This window comes from Giraffa tippelskirchi, chromosome 7, assembly GCF_054371585.1.
Source record: "Giraffa tippelskirchi isolate mGirTip1 chromosome 7, T2T-mGirTip1v1.2.pri, whole genome shotgun sequence".
NCBI lineage: Eukaryota > Metazoa > Chordata > Mammalia > Artiodactyla > Giraffidae > Giraffa > Giraffa tippelskirchi.
In genome coordinates, this window is record NC_137281.1 from 116,716,895 (window position 1) to 116,736,887 (window position 19,993).

General features: G+C 38.1%; 3 protein-coding genes across 7 annotated transcripts in view; 2 read left to right on the top strand and 1 right to left on the bottom strand.

The window, feature by feature from the left end:
* DNAAF4 (dynein axonemal assembly factor 4) overlaps nucleotides 1–8,077 on the top strand; it is an 80,629-nt gene extending 72,552 nt beyond the window's left edge. The window contains exon 9 of the mRNA XM_081510249.1: nucleotides 7,564–8,077. Coding sequence (XP_081366375.1) covers nucleotides 7,564–7,685 — 122 coding nt within the window. The 3' untranslated portion in view covers nucleotides 7,686–8,077. The remainder of the gene's footprint in view (nucleotides 1–7,563) is intronic.
* PIERCE2 (piercer of microtubule wall 2) lies at nucleotides 189–7,624 on the bottom strand. 2 transcript variants are annotated; one of them, XM_081510278.1, is made up of 2 exons: nucleotides 7,511–7,624; nucleotides 189–1,314 (listed from the first exon to the last, which is right to left on the bottom strand). In XM_081510278.1, exons 1-2 carry the CDS (start codon nucleotides 7,526–7,528, stop codon nucleotides 970–972), a joined length of 363 nt encoding a protein of 120 aa, XP_081366404.1. In that variant the 5' UTR covers nucleotides 7,529–7,624; the 3' UTR covers nucleotides 189–969. The 2 variants fall into 2 exon arrangements, with proteins under 2 accessions (XP_081366404.1, XP_081366405.1); XM_081510279.1 differs by lacking the exon at nucleotides 7,511–7,624 and adding an exon at nucleotides 2,020–2,089.
* CCPG1 (cell cycle progression 1) overlaps nucleotides 7,954–19,993 on the top strand; it is a 42,004-nt gene continuing 29,964 nt past the window's right edge. For 2 of the 4 annotated variants that reach the window (XM_081510241.1, XM_081510243.1), the window contains exon 1: nucleotides 7,954–8,077. The gene's annotated coding sequence lies outside the window, so the exon portion shown is untranslated. Of the gene's footprint in view, nucleotides 8,078–18,407; nucleotides 18,496–19,993 lie in introns of those variants that run through there. The other 2 variants (XM_081510242.1, XM_081510244.1) reach the window with 1 other exon arrangement.

Here is a 19,993-nt window from a genome sequence, read left to right on the forward strand (position 1 = left end):
TCATTCTTTTATACCTAGGATTTCTTCTGCCTGGACTGATCTTTCCTTTGATTTGGCTTGACCTTCTCCAGGATGTTTCTTCTGACTTCCTTGTCTCCTTTTAAGCCAATTCTGTCTTTGTGTCTGAAAGACCTTTTATGTATTTTACATTACATCAATTATCACACATTATTAATTTGCTAATCTCATTTCCCCCAAATATTGTTTATTGAAACAATAAAACAAACTCTTTTATTTCTGTGTTCAGTTTACATCATATTTGTTGTTTAGTTGCTAAGTCATGTACGAATCTTTTGCGACCCCGTGGATGTAGCCTGCCAGGCTCCCCTGTCCATGGGATTTTCCATGCAAGAATACTGGAGTGGGTTGCCATTTCCTTCTCCAGGTAATCTTCCCAACCCAGGGATCAAACTGGTGTCTCCTGCATTGGCAGGCAGGTTCTTCCCACTGAGCCACCAGGGAAGCCTATTTATTTTGTATAGTGCCTGCCATAAGTAGGTGTTCAACAACTGAATGAAAGAATTTCAAGTCCTCTCTTCCATCAGCTTGGCAGTGAGAACTAACATTTCCCTGGGTTCTAAGTTGTTAGTTGAAGTAACAGAAAAGTAGGAAATTTCTCATCAGAATCTTCCTTAATTCAGTTTTTCTAATTAGAATTCCTGTGTTCCATTGTCCTGGTAAATATACTCAGTAGACAAGTTGAGATCCTGAAAACATTTTGGAGTTTTGGGACTACATGAGCTAAATAAAGCTAGGTATAATAAAATGCTTTCTACCATTTATTCTGTTTTGAGTACATTTTTATTTAAGAAGTCACTGTCATTCACTTATCAGTTGAAATGCTTTATTTGTCAAAGGTATTTTTAAAAATTACTTCAAGGCTTTTTTATATTTCAAATTAGGTATCCTAGTCTTAGATTTAAAGCTTATTTTTCCTGAATATATTTTCTCTTTAAGAGTAGCATACTTTCATAGAGTGTGTTGAAAATTAGGAAAATCAAGGGTTCTTGTTCTGTCAGGTGCAGTGTTTAGAGTGTTATTTTGATAAAATCCAGTCGCTCTGATATGACTAGAAAATACTTGCTCCCTTGGAGTATAATAGCAGGGGAAAAACTGTGGCATAGGTAAAAATTCACCGTAATTACTTGAATTGGTTTTATACATAATCATCTTAGGTTTTGATAGTGAGGTAGTCGTATGGAGTGTCTTTGGATCCAACATACATGAAAACACAGGATTGCCAGGATTTACACAAGGAGGCAGTTCAGGTTTCATTTCTGTGTCTGAATTTGAAGCTGAAGTACTTTTCTTATCCTAAAAGATAAATGCATAAAATAATTATTAATTATACAGTTCTGGAAAAAAGAAAACAGAATTATTTAAACTAAGCCTTTTTTAATACAGCTCACAAAAATTGACTGGAAAAAGATCAAAGACATGAATGTAAGATCTGATACCATAAAACTCCTAGAAGAAAACATAGGGGAAAAGGTCCTTGGAGGTGGCCTTAGTAATGATTTTTGGATATGGCAACAAAACTACAAACAACAAAAGCAAAAATCAATAAGTGTGGCTACAACAAACTAAAAAGCTTCTGTACAGCACAAAAACAGTAGAGTGAAGAGGCAACCTTGGAATGGGAAAACATGTGCAAACCATATATCAGATAAGGGGTTAACTTCTAAAATATCTTAAGAACTCATACAATTCAATAGCAAAAAAAACCAAACAGTATAATTAAATAATGGGCAGAGGATCTGAACAGACATTTCCCCCAAAGACACATAGATAACTAACAAGTACATGAAAAGATGTTGAACATTCCCAATCATCAGAGAAATGCAGATCTAAACCACAATATAATGTCACTTCACACCTGAAGAATGGCTATTATCAAAAAGTTAAGAGAGAGTAAGAGTTAGGGATGTGGAGAAAAGGGAACTGTTGGTGGGAATGTAAATTGGTACAGCCACTATGGAAAACTGTGGAATTTGCTCAAAAAGCTAAAAATAGAACTACCATATGATCCAGCAGTTTCACTTCTTAGATATCCAAAGGAAATGAAATCACATCTTGCAGAGATATCTGCACTCCCATGTTCATTGCAGCATTATTCATAATAGCTAAGACATGGAAACAAGTATTCATCAACAGATGCATGGATGGAGAAACACGCATACAGAATGGAGTACTATCAGTCATAATAAAAGAAGAGTCCTGCCATTTGCAGCAATATTGAGGACCTTGAAATCATTATGTTAAGTGAAGTAAATCAGAGAAAGACAAATACTGTATGATCTCACATATATGTAGAATCTTTAAAAAAAACAGCAGAATGGTAGTTATCAGGGGCTGGGAATGGGGGTAAATGGAGAGATGATGGGCAAAGAATATCAACTTTCAGTTGTAGGAAGAGTAAGTTCTAGGGACCTAACGTACAGTATGGTTACTGCCATTAACAATACTATATTTGAAAGTTTGAGAGTACATGTTCTCACCACACCCACACACACAAATTTGTAATTATGTGAAGTGATGGATGTATTAGCTAATCTTACTGTGTTAATCATTTCACAATGTATATCAAAGCATCATGTTGTACCCCCTAAACTTACACAAATGTTATATGTCAATTATACCTCAATAAAGCTAGAAAAACAAAACAGAAGAAAACAAAAACTTAGCCCCATCTACTCTCCTTTTGGGAGTCCTTTTCTCTTGAGGACATTGAAGAGTACCCATTATATTATAATGGGTTCCTTGGACTGCAAGGAGATCAAATCAGTCACTCCTAAAGGAGATCAACCATGAATATTCATTGGAAGGATCGATGCTAAAGGTGAAGCTCCAGTACTTTGGCGACCTGATGGGAAGAGCCAACTCGTTGGAAAAGACCCTGATGCTGGGAAAGACTGAAGGCAAAAGAAGAGGGAAGCAGAGGATGAGATGGTTAGATAGCATTACTGACTCAATGGACATGAACTTGAGAAAACTGGGAGATAATGGAGGACAGGGAAGCCTGGTGTGCTGCAGTCCATGGGATCGCAAAGAGTCAGACACAACTTAGTGACTGAACAACATATATATGGACACAAGTATATATATATGTGCATGGGCTTCCCTGGTGGTTCAGATGGTAAAGAATCCATCTGCAATGCGGGAGACCTGGGTTCAATCCCGGGGTTGGGAAGATCCCCTGGAGGAGGGCACGGCAACGCACTCCAGTATTCTTGCCTAGAGAATCTCCATGGACAGAGGAGCCTGGCAGGTTACAGTCCATGGGGTCACAAAGAGTCAGACACGACTGAGCAACTAAGCACATATATATGTATATTAAATTTATATATACTTCAATTATATATATCTGTACAGAGCAAACTTGTCAAAAGTATGTACAAGATAAGTTTTAAAAATCCTGTATTAGAACGATGAGAACTTATAAAAATGTGTAAATTATAGAATAATATGCAATAGGTCATAGTTCAAAGAGGACGTACAGTTGAATTTTAGAGTGAAAAAGGAACAAGATAAACATTCAGCGATCTTAACCTTGTGGATCTTTGCTTTGTGTATTAAGCAAATAATTACACAACTGACTAATTACAATTGTGGTAAATGCTATGAAGAAAAAAAATTTAAGGTATTTATGAAGACTCATGGGGGTTTAATCTAGTGTGAGGGCCTAGGAAGGCCATTCTGGTGAAGTGCCATTGAATCTAAGATTGGAAGGCAAGGAAGGAAAAGATAGAGGAGGGCACAGAGAAAAAGCGTGGCCCAAGTGGAGTGAAAATGGCTCGAGATGAGCAAAGAGGGGCAGGGGCAGAACCTGAAGGGTCTGGTTGACTATGTGAGAAGTTTGGATCTTTATGGTAAAAGCAATGGAAAGCTACTGAAGAGTTTTAAAGAGAAACATGTCATAATGTAACATAATTTTTAGGACGATTACTTGGCTGTCAGAGCCTTGAATGGATGTGGAGAGGAGCGTCAGTAGTCCATGTGACTGACGATGATGATTTATAGAAAGATGGTGGTACAGAGAGACTAAGAAATAAATTTGAGACATATTTTGAAAGTAGAATCCATAGGACCTGGTGACTGATTGGATGTGGATGGAGAGGAAGAGGGACATATCAAGGAAGACCCGTAGACTTCTGGACAAACATTTGGGTAGATGGCCATTTGCTACAATTTGTAACTAATATACATAATAAATTTAATAAATATTCAAAATAATTTAGCTATTTGGGGGAGGAGGGAGCAAGACAGTAAAAAGAATGAATACAAAAGTGATATTTTCTAGCACATGAACATAACATGCTTTATCTTCAGTAAAGTCATGTCCATTAAAATCAACAAGCTTCAATCATGAAGGTGAAAGAATTCACATGGAACAGACTATACGGACCTTGTTTATCACTCATTCAACAAATACTGAGTACCTACTGTGTGCCAGGCACTGTTAGATGCCAGAAAGACAGTGATTAAAAATCTGAAGTTCCACATTTTATTGTATACAAGATAAGAACATAGGAAACCAACTCAATAATGTTGGGAAATTGGGTAGTTATTTTTAAAAAAGGTAGATCTTCACCTTCAAAATTAGGTGTCACCAGTTCTAGGTTCTGATGTTGCCAGTAAAAAAGCTGCGTGACTTTGATGAAGTTATTTTGCAAGGATTCAAATTCCTTGTCTATAAATATAAAACAGAGGAGATGAATTAGATAGGTTTGTTTCCTAATCTGAAGCTATGAGGGCTCTCCAAATGTAGCCATAGGAAAGTGACTTTCAGTTATTTGAAAAACATGAACAAAGAGTGTACATTTACTTGTGATAAGGCCCTTAAAAATGCATTCTGTGGTGTCCACGTTGGCAAAAAATTTTGGCGGTTAAAAAAACCCCCCAAATTTGGAAATTTCTTAAATACTTAACATCTAAGTCCTTTCATATCAGAAATTATATTATTATAATCTAACCTTATAGAGAGGTTGGCAGGGTACAGTGCGTGTGTGCGTGCTAAGTTGCTTCAGTCCTGTCCGGCTCTTTGCAGCCCTATGGACTGTAGCCCACCAGGCTCCTCTGTCCGTAGGGATTCTTCAAGCAAGAATACTGGAGTGTATGGCTGTGCCTGCCTCCAGGAGATCTTCCTGACCCAGGGATTGAACCCACCTCTTGTATGTCTTCTGCATTGGCAGGCACTTTTTACCACTGGTGCCACCTGGGAAGCCCCATGATACTGTAATTGTGACTTTTTAAGGTTGAATTAAATAGAAGGTTGCTTATATGTATTAAAATTCTTTTTCTTTGAAGACTTTATAGTAGATTCTTGTGATTCATGAGGTTCAGACCCTTGAACAATTCTAAATCCTTAAAACTAACAAGCATAAAATCTTGGTTTCTCCAACTCTAAAATGGAGGAAAGAATATTGGCCACGTTGTTGTGTCAGGATCAAATTTGGATCAGATTAGTTTGGTTCCTCTTAAAATAACCCAGCTCACTCTGAGTTCCTGGGTTATTCCACTTAATGTCTCAGCAAAATTGTTCCCCACTATAAGAAACCTATTTGTTTTGAAATCGTTAGTTCTAGTCTGCAAATGTGAAATATTTACTCCACCTTTTTTTTATAGCTTCAAAATTTAGACCTATTTATTTTATATTCATATCTAATGGCTCTAATTTGAGATATTAAAATTCATAATCCAATTTTGTTCACATTTGAAGAAGTACAATAGTAGCACAAGGCAAGAACTGTGTGACCTAGATTCCAATCCTTTATCATCACTGCACCTTTGTTTTTATATTGTCTGTAAAACTGGTCAAAAGTTTGTTGTAGTTCCTGTGGTTGGAAAGTGAAAGAAAATCAGATGTAAATGATACATTACTATATAAATGGAACCAATTTTTATCATTTTCTTTTTTGCAGGTATACCTCAATGCATATGCACCATCTTCCACAATTTAGTTCTGAAATTTACAAGTTACGAACACTTACACTAGTATGCTCCCATTTACTAACACTCATTATCTTGTAGGAAGCTGGCAAAGCTGGAAATAAAACTCATCAGATCTTGCTATTTATTCTTTTTAACACTGGTTATTATTTTAAATATCCAGAGCACAGACACTGGATCAGAGTAAGTTGCCAGAATGTTACGGCATTCTGACAACAGGTCACTTTGTCTCAAAATGTCAAGGTTCCCAAGATTCTTAAGTGGGAGGTGCTGCCTTGTGACTTGTGAGAGAAAGTACCAATCCTGATATAATTTATGGACACCAGTCAGATTGTCCAGGGCAACCTCACTCACAGAGGTTGTGACTTTCAAGTCACCCTCTACAGCTGGCTCTAAAATTTGGATCAACTTTGACTCCAAATGTAATAGAGAAAACAGAATCTAGTCAAAATAGAAGACAAATGAGCTGAAAAATTTTGTTGGCATAATCTGTACCATACAATCTGTAGAAGTTACTGTCCACCTAAATCTTTTGTACCTCCAGAACAATTCACAAATGTTATGGACTTTGAAACAAAATACTCATTGCTTTTACTTTATATCCTAGGTCCTCACTGCAGCTTTCTTATTTAGGTTTAGCCCTCTTCAAATCTGATGTTCTTGAAATGTGGAGTTCAAAACAGATATATTAAAAACAAAACAGCCTAATACAAAGAATAATAAAAAGATTACTTTAAATTCTCTGCTAGATTACACACTGAGTCAGCGACTGTTACTGAAGGATAAAAAGATTAATGAAAATTATAAATGAATCTTTTAAAATCAATTAAGTGCCTTGAATGAATATCTATAAATAAATGGTATTGGCTTTCTGACTAAGTTAATACTCAGGCTCTCCTAGAATTAGAGAAGACTAGGCCACTTTGACTTTTTGAAGTCTTTTGTTATAAACACATTTTTATAAAAATAAATAACAACAAGCTATTGAAATAATAAAAATGCCCATTATGGAAGCTGTAATTATAACATTAAAAGTGCTTTTTCTTCTTTGGTTTTTGTTTCACAGTTGATGTTAATCACAGTAACACCAAAAGCAAAAAATTCCTTAAAGCCTAATTTTTAGGCACCCTTTTGTTTCTCCTCAGGCCCAACCATCCTTCTTGTTCATGTTTTAAGAAATTTTGGGGGCCACAGTTAAACCTTGACTTTCTACTGTTTCTATCAACAGTGATATAAATACATCATATTCTTTCGCCCCCTCATATCCTTTTTTGAACAAGACACAATGTAAACAAGTGTAAATTAACAAGGCACATTTTTCTTGTTCAAAACCATCACCCCATTTTGCAGTGGGGTATGAGTTGCATACCATCCAGAATCATCTTTATATCTTCAGAGGCAATTCCGGCTTAATGCAATGCATGTTACATCTGTGTAGTCCAGTGATTGCCTACAAAAGTGGTTTTTTTGGAGCGTGGGGTTCGTGGGAATGCGAGGTGCCCCAAATTTATAGTAAAGAGTACCAACAGTCAAAAACATCTAGCCCTCTGCCCAAACCCACCCAGTCGCATTCGGTCATTCTCGATGTCTTCTTTATTTTTTCCGCAAACGCAGTGTTTCCTGCAGCTGATGGTAAGAAGGCCAGCGAGCACGAGAGGACACAGCCCTTTTTCTACACACAATTAAAGCAGCAAAGAGCTGGTGAGCGGTCGGCTGGATCAATACGTATAAACTAATCCGCCTAATCCCAGGAGCGGTCCTCCAGGGTGGAATCCTGCCAAATGGCTGTAGCAGCCCGTCTCCATAGTAACCAGCCGCGGCGCCTCTCCAGCTCCGGGGCCCGGATGTTGTCGGGATCTCGGCCGCGGGGCCCAGCTTCCAGCAGCTTCCCGGCGGCGGGCTGCGCTCTTCGGGAGTCGTAGTTCTTTACTCGGCCGTCGCCGGGTATGAGGCGCGGATCGGACTACGAGTCCCGGCATGCGCCGCGGCGCCCCGCCGGCCGCCGCCTCCCGGCTGCGGACGCCTGTGAGCAGGTTGTTTTTATGAGAGGCGTCACTGCTCTTGGAGTTGTGACCGCCGGCGCCGCGACAGCCAGCGCCGTCGGGCGGAGGTGGCGCTGCTCCTTCAGGTAAGGTCCTGGGCGGGTTTGGACCCCGGGAGGGGAGTCCGCGCCGACTGTCGCGGTTCTTGTGTCAGTCGTCTGGTGGAGGTATTCGTGGGGTCTCCGCTGAGGGGAGGCTTCACCCTTAGGCTCTCGGCGTTTGCGGCCGCCTGGATGGCCCCCTCAGAACGCGGGGCCGCAGTCCACGCGGCGGAGCAGATCCCGAGGCGTCCGCTCCGGTGATCCTGCATCCTCGGTTTCCTGCGTGCAGACGCGAGCAGAGCGCCGGGGCTGTAGGGGAGCCGTCGGTCCGCGGGACGCACCCGCCTTCCTCCACTGGGCTGGCGTAAGGCTCTTCTCGGTCCTGATTGATGAGAATCCATATGGTAAGATGTTGTGTGCGTCACCCCGCCGGGTTTTCAGCCAGTCGGTCTTTTTTGGTGACGTTTGAGCCTCGTGATGCGAGGAACAGAAAGATTAAATAATGCATTGGAGATTTCTGCTTGTGCGCCAGTCTGATAATCATCAAATTTCTCTATCTTCTACCCCATCCCCCTGTCCCCTTCCTAATCAATAAGCCCCCCGTAGCATCAGTCCACACTGTGTCTTGTACGCGCTACCTGTTTATTTTGTTTAATGAATCCAACTTTTTGCCTTTGGGAGCGCCAATTTGGACGAACTTGGCCAATTAGGCACTTGGTTGAGCGGGTGAAATTGGCGCTGCTTCAGTCTAGCTTTATTGAGAAATGGAATGGAGCCTTCTTGTAGCTAGAACAGGTAATTATTTTAGTACCGCAAATTTTAGGAAATTTGCCTCCAATAAGGTCACCTCTACTGAACAGTACTTGAAACGTCGTTATTAGCGCATCACTTCTTCGGTGTCAAGTTTGAATCTTATTAGGCCCCGCATTTCTCAGGGGGCTATTTATCACTCCTTGGACGCTAGTGTGAATGGTTTACAATTCTTTTCTACGCTACGGTCATAAAGGGGAAGGGAAGGGAGAAAGCGAGGGGATTATTTTTAATAATTTTTAATCCTTTACCCCACCCTAAGGATTGGCTAAGGATTCTAGTTAAAGAATCCATTAAAAATAGGTCTCAAATAATATTTAAGGGTGTGGGAAATACTAGTTTTTAAATGAAAATAGGTTAGAAAGTAGTGTAATTCTAATTTTGTTTACTAAACTATAGAACTAGAAGTGGTTATATGTCTATTAGAAATAAGACTCAAAGGAGAGTCATAGTTATGAAAGTGATTAGATGATGCAACTACAAATTTATTTTTACACTGTCTAGTATTTTCCAAATTTTCTATAGGAAAAACTTAATTTAAAAAAAGGGACACAGATAAAGCAATTCCAGTTATGTAAACTCTTTAAACATTAATTTTAAAAAGCAAGTAACAGCAACAAACAACATAGGCAGAGCCCCTGTTACTGCATCCACAAACTATGAATAACAAGTTTAAATACAAGTTAGTTGTGGAGAAGTGACAAGAAATGCTTTGGTTGGACTGGAAAGGAAAACAAAACAAATATGACACATTGTCAGCATTTGTGCATCTCAGCTCAATCTTGATCTGTTTTTATTTTGGACAGTAAAATCAAAGACAACATTCCTTACTTTTCTTCAGTTAAGGCAGTGCAGTCTTAATTATTCCTGTAACTCAAGGTGACAAAGCATGGGCATGTTAATCTGAAAAGATCTGGATATAGCAAAATTTTTCATTTATCAATTGCCAGTGGAAATAAAGAAGTTAAACATTATTATAAGATAGGGGATGTTAAGCATATTTTCATTGAATCATTTTAAGTACTGTGTTTGATATGCCCGATATTTTGAATTATGTTTTTGTTTCATTTTCTATTATGAGTATGTTGGATATGGATGGTAAGTTGCATGTTTGGGCCACATTTTGTTTTCTGTTATAAAGAAAGGGTTACATTGTTCTTTGGGAAGAATAGTCTATGTATTTTTGCAGTTATCAGTCTTGAAAAATTGGGGTTTACCTCAATTCCAAGTGTCCATTTATTCTTAATAAAATACCATTCTAAAGCTTTTTTTTTTTTCCTTTTATTAAACTGTAGAAGTCATACTTTGTTTTCTTACATTCTTTTCTTTGGAGCATTGTTTCTCTCCCCAAATTTCAGTTCCTTGTCAGTATTTTGTATTGGTTTGTGTGTTTTGTGCCCTGTCTTGGCTCAATACCTTATTAAAAATTTGAGTTCCTTTACAGGGCATAGGAAACATTCATAATTGTTTAACTTGTCTGATTTGCTAACTGGTTCTAGATTATAATATTGTATTTTTATGCAGGTTAAATATTTTTTAAAAAATTCTGTGAGTTTGAACTGAGATCTTAGAAGTAGTAGTTTCTAACATGTAAAGAATATGGACACAGTGTAAGGCCTGTTAAGCCCAGAGTATTTTAAAACAGAAAATGCAGACTCATCTAACAATGTAGAACTAGTAGAGGCTGAATTGTTTTTGTTTACGTGTGTGGTCAAAGTGAGAAAATGGCCATATTGTAAGTAATAACTTATATTTTCAAGAATCTTCTTTTTGAGAATTGTGCAGTTTTTGTTTTTGTTTTTTTATGGTAAAACTTTTTTGTAGTTTTTAAAGGTTACTTTCCGTTTATTGTTATTACAAAATACTGACTATATTCTCCATGTTGTACAGTACATCCTTGAGCCTATCTTATACCCAGTAGTTTGTACCTCATTCCCTTACCCCAGTATTGCCGCCCTCACTAGTTCTCTATATGTAAGTCTGTTTCTTTTCCTGTTAAATTCACTAGTTTGTTGTGTTTTTTATATTCCACATATAAGTAATATTGTACCATATTTGTCTGACAATTCTGCAGTCTTGATTAATTTAAAACAGTTAAAAAATACGAGTTTGTTTCAAAGGTCATGTTTATTGTATCAGATGAACTTGAAAAAAAATCTTAGAGTTCTAAAGTGAAATTTAGCTCTATAATGGGAAGATTGCAACTAACTGATTTGATTTAGAGGATTTTTTTTTAAGGGTATTTAATGTGTGGAAACCTGCTTAAGGGCTTTCTGAAGGAAGTATTAACAAGAAACTATTAGTATTAGCAGGAAGTCAGAATCTAATTTTTCTTCAGTATTTGCCCATGAAGCACTTAACTAAAATCTTACTTCTGGTTCATGTTGCCAGCATGATGAAATGTGAAAAAAGAATTGGATTAGGAGTCAGAATGTTAAATGATGTTGACAGTAATTCAATTTATGAATCTGTTGTTTCCAGTTTTACGTTATAAATAACAGCCATTGCCACACTTCATGGCATATTCATGAAAATCAGATCTGATATAAAAATCATATTACTTTGTGTCAGAGTGATCTACCAATGCAAAGTATTATTGGCTTTTATAAGTAACATTTACATAAAGCATGTTATACATTTGAAATGTGATGACTTAATGTGATACACACTTTTGGCTGAGAAGTTTGATGGAAAAAAAGTCAAATGAGATCTTCATTTGACTTTTTGGTAGTGCTTTTTGCCTTTTACTAGGTTGAAGGAAACCTGGCCCCTTTCCTGACTGTGACTTTGCACTCTGCTGCATTAAAGGTCCTGAAATTGCAGTGTTCTTTTATGGTTGGGCCTTTAATTTTGGTTTTGAATTATTTTAATTGCGCATCTAAAGTATAAGGAAGATCATCAGTGTGACTTAACAGTAGGAAGTGAATGCTGTTTTTAATGTTCTAAAACGGTACTGTGAGTTGATTTCATGAGTAGTAAGCCTACATTCAATGTCAAATCCCAGGTCCTCCCAGAGATGCATGACGTGTGTAAGCATTTATCTTTGAGGGAGAGGAATAGTTTAGAGCTTAGACATCTCCTTCTGGGGACATCAACCCTGTCTGTATCTGACCGTTGAGATTAACATCAAGTTTAGTTGACATACAGAGCATTCTAGTAAACAAGTCTTTTAGAAACTTGTAAATCAATTCTGAGGACTTTATGAGAACCAATATAAGTGAAAGTAACAGTGGGGGTATACTTAATTGTCTATTATGTACTTTAAAAAAATGAAAAACAATAAAAAAAATATAAAATCTCTTTGGGGACTTCTCTGGTGGCCCAGTGGTTAAGACTCCGTACTTCCACTGCACGGGGCATGGGTTCCAGCCCTGGTCGGGAACTAAGATCCCACTTGCTGCTAGCATGGCCAAAAAAAATAATACCTTTGTTTCCCATCTTTCTGGCCTTTTTTTCCCAACAGAAAAGTAGAAGAGAGTTGTAAAAAAAAAAAATTATGACAAATTATCTTTTTGTGGAAAGTAAGTTTAGAATAAAAAAATAATAGATATATGATTAATACATACATTTTAGAAAGTAAAAACTTTTTTTTTTTGAATTGAGAGTAGAAGAAAACATCAGGCTATACAGTTTTACTTAATTTATCTCTGAAAAGGGAAAAGGAGCCACCAGGGACTTACAGTGTCCAAGTGAGGGCAGGATGGAGCTAGTCAAGCTTTTAGATTTACTCTTAGCTCTTTTAGACTTTTCCAAAATTAAGACGTAACAATTCTGGAAAGTTAGGATTCTTTTCAGAGTTGGAAAACCTGGTGAAAAGGATATTTCCATATTAACAAGTATCATAATTTCCTCCCAGCATTTTGAATTCATGTTGTTTACTACTTTATTTCAAACTTTTTATCAAAGGTGTAGCTTCTTGTAGGTGGAGGCAAAAGGGGATACTTCTGTCTTCAGATATGGCAGTAGTTGCTTTTGTTTCCCCATTTGAAGGATATTACATCATAAAAGGAAACTTGTGAAGAAATTGTATATTGACTCACTTCTTGCAGAATTTGTTTTGTAAATCAAAAAGTTAACCTACTGTATTGTAACAGTATTGCTGCCTCTTTCTGGGATGGATAAAGTGAAATTATTAATACTATTCCTATTGGAGATTTTTCTCCAGATGCCTGTCTTTAGCAATAGATTTCAGTGTTTAAATGAAATTCACTCCATTAAAACTAGGAAAGCCTGTTTGCTATGGAGTGATTATCTTTGAATCCACTTGAAGATGAATATAAACAAGAGGAAGAACAGCCATTGGACCCACATCTTGATCCCATAGTTACTACACCGTGGACTCTTCAAAACCCTGGGTTATATTCTTTTTTCTCTAGTATTAGTTTTCCACAATAAACTTCCAATACCTCAGATAAAAGTATTTTAATATGATTCCCGTAAGTCCTTTAAATTGTCCTGAAAAGACTGGCCCTCCAGAAGATGAGTAGATTTTGTTTCAGTCAATCATTTACTTAATATCGGGCTGGTTTTTTCATTTTAAAAAATGTCCCTTTTCCTGCTGATTATGAAGGTAATAAATAGCTTATTGAAATTTAGCAGACATAGTACATGTGATTTTTTTTAGATTTGAAAGATACTGTTTAAAATATTAATTCATTTAATGCATATAAATTAGTATCAGTAGGGTTTATTTTTCTTTATCTAATGTATTAACCTGTTTAATATTTGTTCATCATTTAGGTGTTAAAGTAATTTTGTTTCTCTTTGTGTATATTTGCTAGTAATGTTGGACATTTTTCCTTATAAGCTATTTTAATGTCTTCTATAAATTGCTTACTCATATTCCTTGTTGAATTTTCTATTCAGTTTTAAACCTTTTTTCTTACCAACTTACTGGTGTATTTTAAATATTTTAAAAACTCATATATATGTTACAAATATTCTCAGTATATCATTCTTACTTATATGACTTTTAGCAAATAAGTTTATGATTTTTGTACAATGAAAAACTTCTATATGGTTTCTAGGTTTTGTGTAAAGCCTAGAATATCTTTAGTCTAAGATTCTAAAACTTTTCTGTTTTGAGTCTTTTTTTTTTTTTTCTTGTGTTTTTATCTTATATGTTTAAATCCCTGGGCTGTATTTTTGCCAGGCAGTCTTAAGGTTTTATGAAGCCTTACATTAATAATGCTGAACTTCCACAAGACAAACTGGAGAAATGACATCAATCTGAAAGCCTTTTGCAACATCACATTTATGAAGTCTAATTGAGATTATATTTTCTGAGTGATGCAATTTGGTGGAAAAAAAAAACAAACCTACCTGATCCCCCCCCCCCCCACACACACACACTTTGGGAGTCAGGAGAGAGAGAGAACGGTGAAATTTACTTTTTTTTTTAAAATTCAGAGGCGTTTTATGTGAAAATGGCTCTTATCTTTTGCATCTCTTTCATCCTGTACCTTTCACACAAACCATAGAAAGCTTTTGTGCTGTTTTGAGCATCCAAAATGGCAGCCAGTACTTGAGTTCCATATGCAGGATTGCCTGTGAGATCTTTTTTCTCTTGCTGCTGTCTGGAAGCAACTTTAGTTTGGCCTGTACATGGAGAAAATATGCTGCAGGATTTATGTGCTATAACAGTTAAACTGCCATGTAAAAACTCAGTCTATTTCAAATAAATAAAGAGTTTACTTGACCATTCTAGCCAGTAAGCTTTGGAATCACCTTTGCTAGGGTGTTCCCTTTTTACCCCCACAGCACAAAGGCCAGGCACTTCTAGGTTAGGCTTATTTATTGCCGGAGTTTGGGGGCTGAAATAAGGTTGACATTGTAGGTGGAAAAAAATATAAACTTCACCTTCACTTAAGATGAGACTATTTGGAAAAAAAGAAGCAACAGAGTGAAAGGTTCTCTCCCCTCCCAATGAACAGAATTGAAGACAATTCCCCAAAGAGATGCAGTTCTCACCATTTACCTCCTGAGGTATTTGTCACAATACTTTTTAAAATGTGAATTTGTGCCAAATTACCATAAAGCATAGTGACAGTAACAGTTTTAGTTGCTTGCTTAGACTGAAAATCTTGGGAATTTTTAAGCTTTTCTGTTTCAACCCCTTCACTGTGGTGCTCAGTGATTTTAGTGGCCCTGCCACACTTTTGAAAATAGAAATAAAAAAGTTCATAATTTTGCTACATTTAACAGAGGCAAGCTTAAGGGTGAAGCTGAACTTGAAATTAGACCTGTAGTTACATTCCTATTTCTGATCCTTTAATTCCTGATCTGAGTAAACATGCTTGTATGTCCTTTCCTGTAGATAAAATAGAGTATTAAGTGATTGAAGATGAGAGATTATTATATTTGTATTGTATGACTTCTGACTAATAGCAGTTAAAATTTTTTAGCTATTATGAAGACATTAAAAATAAAATTAGAACTTCTTATTGGAGCTTTGAACTTAATACTAATTAGTAAAGTAACTCATGGATAAAAGTAATTGAAGCTGCCATTAGGCAAGTTACTCTCAGAAGTATAGAAGTATGCTAATAATTAAGTGCTGTGCATTCAGGGGAAGGAGAGTTCAGTGTGTCAGAAACATGAAGGAAAGCTTCATGGAGGAGGACTAAGCCTTAAAGATAGAAGAAAGGAAGAAGGAAGGCATTTAGGAAGTATGACTTGAGTAGGTGGAGACATGGAGGATTGCTACAGTTCCTCCTCTACTAGTAGCAAGTAGATGACTTTGATCGAATGAGATAGTTCTGGAGGAGAGATCTCATTAACTGCAGTAATGGGTAGAGCCAGATAGTGGAACATTAGGATGTCACCCTAAGAAGATTGACTTTATAGTACAAAATTCTTATTCTCAAGGTCATGGAGAGTTTCTGCAAGGGAAGTTTAAAAAAAAAAATCTTAGCACTTGGAATAAGTATTATATGTAACCTGCAGTCAATTTCATCATTGCCTATATTTAAGTGTTTTAGGGTAGTTGTGTGTGTTTAGGGAGAGACCAAGGAAACAGTTGAAAAATGGCACTGCAGAAAGTGATGAGAGTACCATAGTCATTTAAACAGCATTGTTTTGGTGCTGGAATACAGATCATTAGAACAGACCTGTAACTGATTCATGGGACTGCATGTGACAAAGAATGGCATTTTAAATCATAGAATTATGGACTATTTAATAACTGAGATTATTTCTAAACTCACACTAAAAGGGAAAAAATACAATTTCATAATTTAAATAGCTAAATGTAGAAGCTAAAATCTGATAAAATATTAGAAAATTCAGGAGAATAATTTGTAATTTTGAGAGTGAAAAAGACTTTCTAAAGCAAGGTGTAAATATAGGTTATAAACAAAGACCCTATTCTCCATCCTCAACATTTTACAACCTAAAATTTAAAAACATATTGTGATAGAAGCTATTACTTATTTGTTTATTTTTGGGTGTGCTGGGTCTTGGTTTTTGCATGGACTTTCTCTAGTTGCTGCAGGCAGGGGCTACACTGTAGTTGGGGTGTGTGGGCTTCTCATTGCAGTGGCTTCTCTTGTTGCTGAGCATGGGCTCTCGGGCTCGTGGGCTTCAGTAGTTGTGGCTCCCAGGCTGTAGATGCAGTGTTGCGTGGGCTAAGTTGCTCCTCGGCATGTGGGATCTTCCTGAACCAGGGATCAAATCTGTGTCCCCTGCATTAGCAGGCAGATTCTTTACCACTGTGCCACCAAGGAATCCCTGAAGATGCTTTTTTTAATTGAAGCATCTATTTCTGCTTTATTGACTATGCCAAAGCCTTTGACTGGTTAGAACTGGGCATGGAACAACAGACTGGTTCCAAATAGGAAAAGGAGTACGTCAAGGCTGTATATTGTCACCCTGCTTATTTAACTTATATGCACAGTACATCATGAGAAACGCTGGGCTGGAAGAAACACAAGCTGGAATCAAGATTGCCGGGAGAAATATCAATAACCTCAGATATGCGGATGACACCACCCTTATGGCAGAAAGTGAAGAACTAAAGAGCCTCTTGATGAAGGTGAAAGAGGAGAGTGAAAAAGTTGGCTTAAAGCTCAATGTTCAGAAAACTAAGATCATGGCATCTGGTCCCATCACTTCATGGGAAATAGATGGGGAAACAGTGGAAACAGTGTCAGACTTTATTTTTTGGGGCTCCAAAATCACTGCTGATGGTGGTGATTGCAGCCATGAAATTAAAAGACGCTTACTCCTTGGAAGGAAGGTTATGGTGAACCTAGATAGCATATTTAAAAGCAGAGACGTTACTTTGCCAACAAAAGTCCGTCTAGTCAAGGCTATGGTTTTTCCAGTGGTCATGTATGGATGTGAGAGTTGGACGGTGAAGAAAGCTGAGCGCCGAAGAATTGATGCTTTTGAACTGTGGTGTTGGAGAAGACTCTTGAGAGTCCCTTGGACTGCAAGGAGATCCAATCAATCCATCCTAAAAGAGATCAATCCTGGGTGTTCATTGGAAGGTCTGATGTTGAAGCTGAAACTCCAATACTTTGGGCACCTCATGCGAAGGGTTGACTCATTGGAAAAGACCCTAATGCTGGGTAGGATTGGGGGCGGGAGGAAAAGGGGACGACAGAGGATGAGGTGGTTGGATGGCATCACCGACTCGATGGACATGGGTTTGGGTAGACTCCGGGAGTTGGTGATGGACAGAGAGGCTTGGTGTGCTGCAATTCATGGGGTCGCAAAGAGTCGGACACGACTGAGCGACTGAACTGAAGAAGAAAGAAAGTGAAAGTGAAGTCGCTCAGTCGTGTCCGACTCTTTGCGACCCCACGGACTGACTGACTGTTGCCTACCGGGCTCCTCCGTCCATGGGATTTTCCAGACAAGAATACTGGAGTGGGTTGCCATTTCCTTCTCCAGGAGATCTTCCCAACCCAGGGATTGAACCCGGGTCTCCCAGATTGTAGGCAGACGCTTTACCGTCTGAGCCACGAGGGAAGTCTAAGGAGAAAAGTTAGTAGCAAATGAACTCATTAATGACCCAGTTTTATTTTTTTGCTCATGACATGATCAGAAGTTAAAGATGGTTGTTACCTTTTGGTGAGGTTGTGGAGAAATAGGCACCTTTGTATGTTGGTGAAAGGCCTTCTCTAACAACTTTATTAAAAGTTCTGATCCCTCCCTAGTCTCTGCATTGTTTTTCCCCCTTTACTTTATTTTTCTCCACAGTACTTTCCACCAGCTGACTTACTGTATCTATCTTGTTTATTTTTGTAGGGTTGTTATTGGACAAAAAGGACATTTAAAGGGTTTTTATTAGTTGGGATCTTGGGTCCTCTTTCCTTTATCCAACAAGATCTGGTTTAAAGCAAGTGTTTTCATATCCTTTTGGGGAGGTGAAAGTTCCAGAACCTTTGAAAAGCAGGATGGAAATAGGTTCCTGAAAGCTGTCTAGATTGACTGTCTCATCTTTGATCACATTTACAGTACAGCAGCACTTTTGGGGCCTGTGCTCACAGCCCATTGGTTGGCTTCATTGGAATTGTAGACATGTGGGAGAATAATGCCCCCATTCTTCTCCATAGTATCTGATTCTAGAAGATACAGTAATGGAAATGGTACCTTTTTCATAGTAAAATGTAGCTACTCAGGAATGATGAGAGGCACCATCATATCAGGTAATATTCACTCCAGTTGTACTTTATTAGGTGAAATTAATATTGTTGCTGTTTTGACAGCTGCTACCTCAAGTTGTTTTAAAATTATGTCTTTAGTCTATATCTCTCCTCTGAATTCAGTCCCCAGCTGCCTACTTGATGTTTCAACTTAGATGTGATAATAGCTGTCTCAAATTTAGTATGTTCCCAACCAATTTACCAATTTTTTTTTCATCACTTGCTGCTGTTAAAGTCTTCCTGTCTCAATGGCCATTTTGTTCTCGTATTTGCTTAGGACAGGAGTCATCCTCATACCTTATATTCAGTAAATCAGGAAGCCCAGTTGGCTAATCCTTCAAAATACATGTATAATTTGTCCACTTCTCACTATCTTTGCTACCAGTCTGGTCCAAATCAGCATCATCTCACCGGGATTACTGTTGTTGCTTTGCAGATGGTCTTCCTGCTTCTGCCTTTGCTCCCTCCCAGGGCTGTCCTCATAGGGTAGCTGGGATGATCTTCCTATTCCTTTCCTCAAAATTCTCCTGTGGCTTTTAATTTCACTCAGGTTAAAATGAAAAGTCTTAGGATTTGTAAGTCATGCATCATTCATCTCCCACTCCTTATCTCTCTATCCTCATCTCTTCCCACTTTCCTGCTTGGCCACTCCTCTCCAATCGCACAGGCCTCCTTGCTATTTCTCAGAGATGTGGGCTTGGTTCCAGCCTTGTACCTACTGTTCATTTTGTCTGAAACACTCTTACCCCAGTTAACTGCACTGCAGTTCACTCACTCACTCATTGAAATCTTTGCTCAAATATATCTTCTCAAGGAAGCTTTCCCTTATTATCCTTTCTGAAATTAAGCCTCTCCAACCCAGAATTCCTATTTTCGAATTTTCCCATGCTTTCTTTGTAGTAGGAAATACACCATCGAACACACCACATATCCTACCAGTTTATGTTGTTTATTGGATGACTCCAGTGTGAAAGATGAAATGCATAGAAAAATTGAGATGAGTTTAATTCAGACTGCTGTAGTGGGGAGAAAGTTCATTAATAAGTATCTCATAAAACCAAGAAATTTTATGGAGGCAAGTGAAATAAGGGGCTCAGGATGCTGCTGCTGCTACTGCTGCTAAGTCTCTTCAGTCATATCCGACTCTGCGATCCCATAGACGGCAGCCCACCAGGCTCTGCCGTCCCTGGGATTCTCCAGGCAAGAAGACTGGAGTGGGCTGCCATTTCCTTCTCCAGTGCATGAAAGGGAAAAGTGAAAGTGAAGTCGCTCAGTCCTGTCCGACTCCCAGCGACCCCATGAACTGCAGCCTACCTGGCTCCTCCGTCCATGGGATTTTCCAGGCAAGAGTACTGGAGTGGGGTGCCATTGGTGGAAGTCTAACCTGGGGTTTTTTGAGGGCAGGTTGGTCCTTTGCAAGTTAGCTGTTTGTCAGAACACAAAACTGGATAAGGACATTTTTCAACCTTCCTTGCTTTCCTGGAGCACAGGGCTCAAAGTT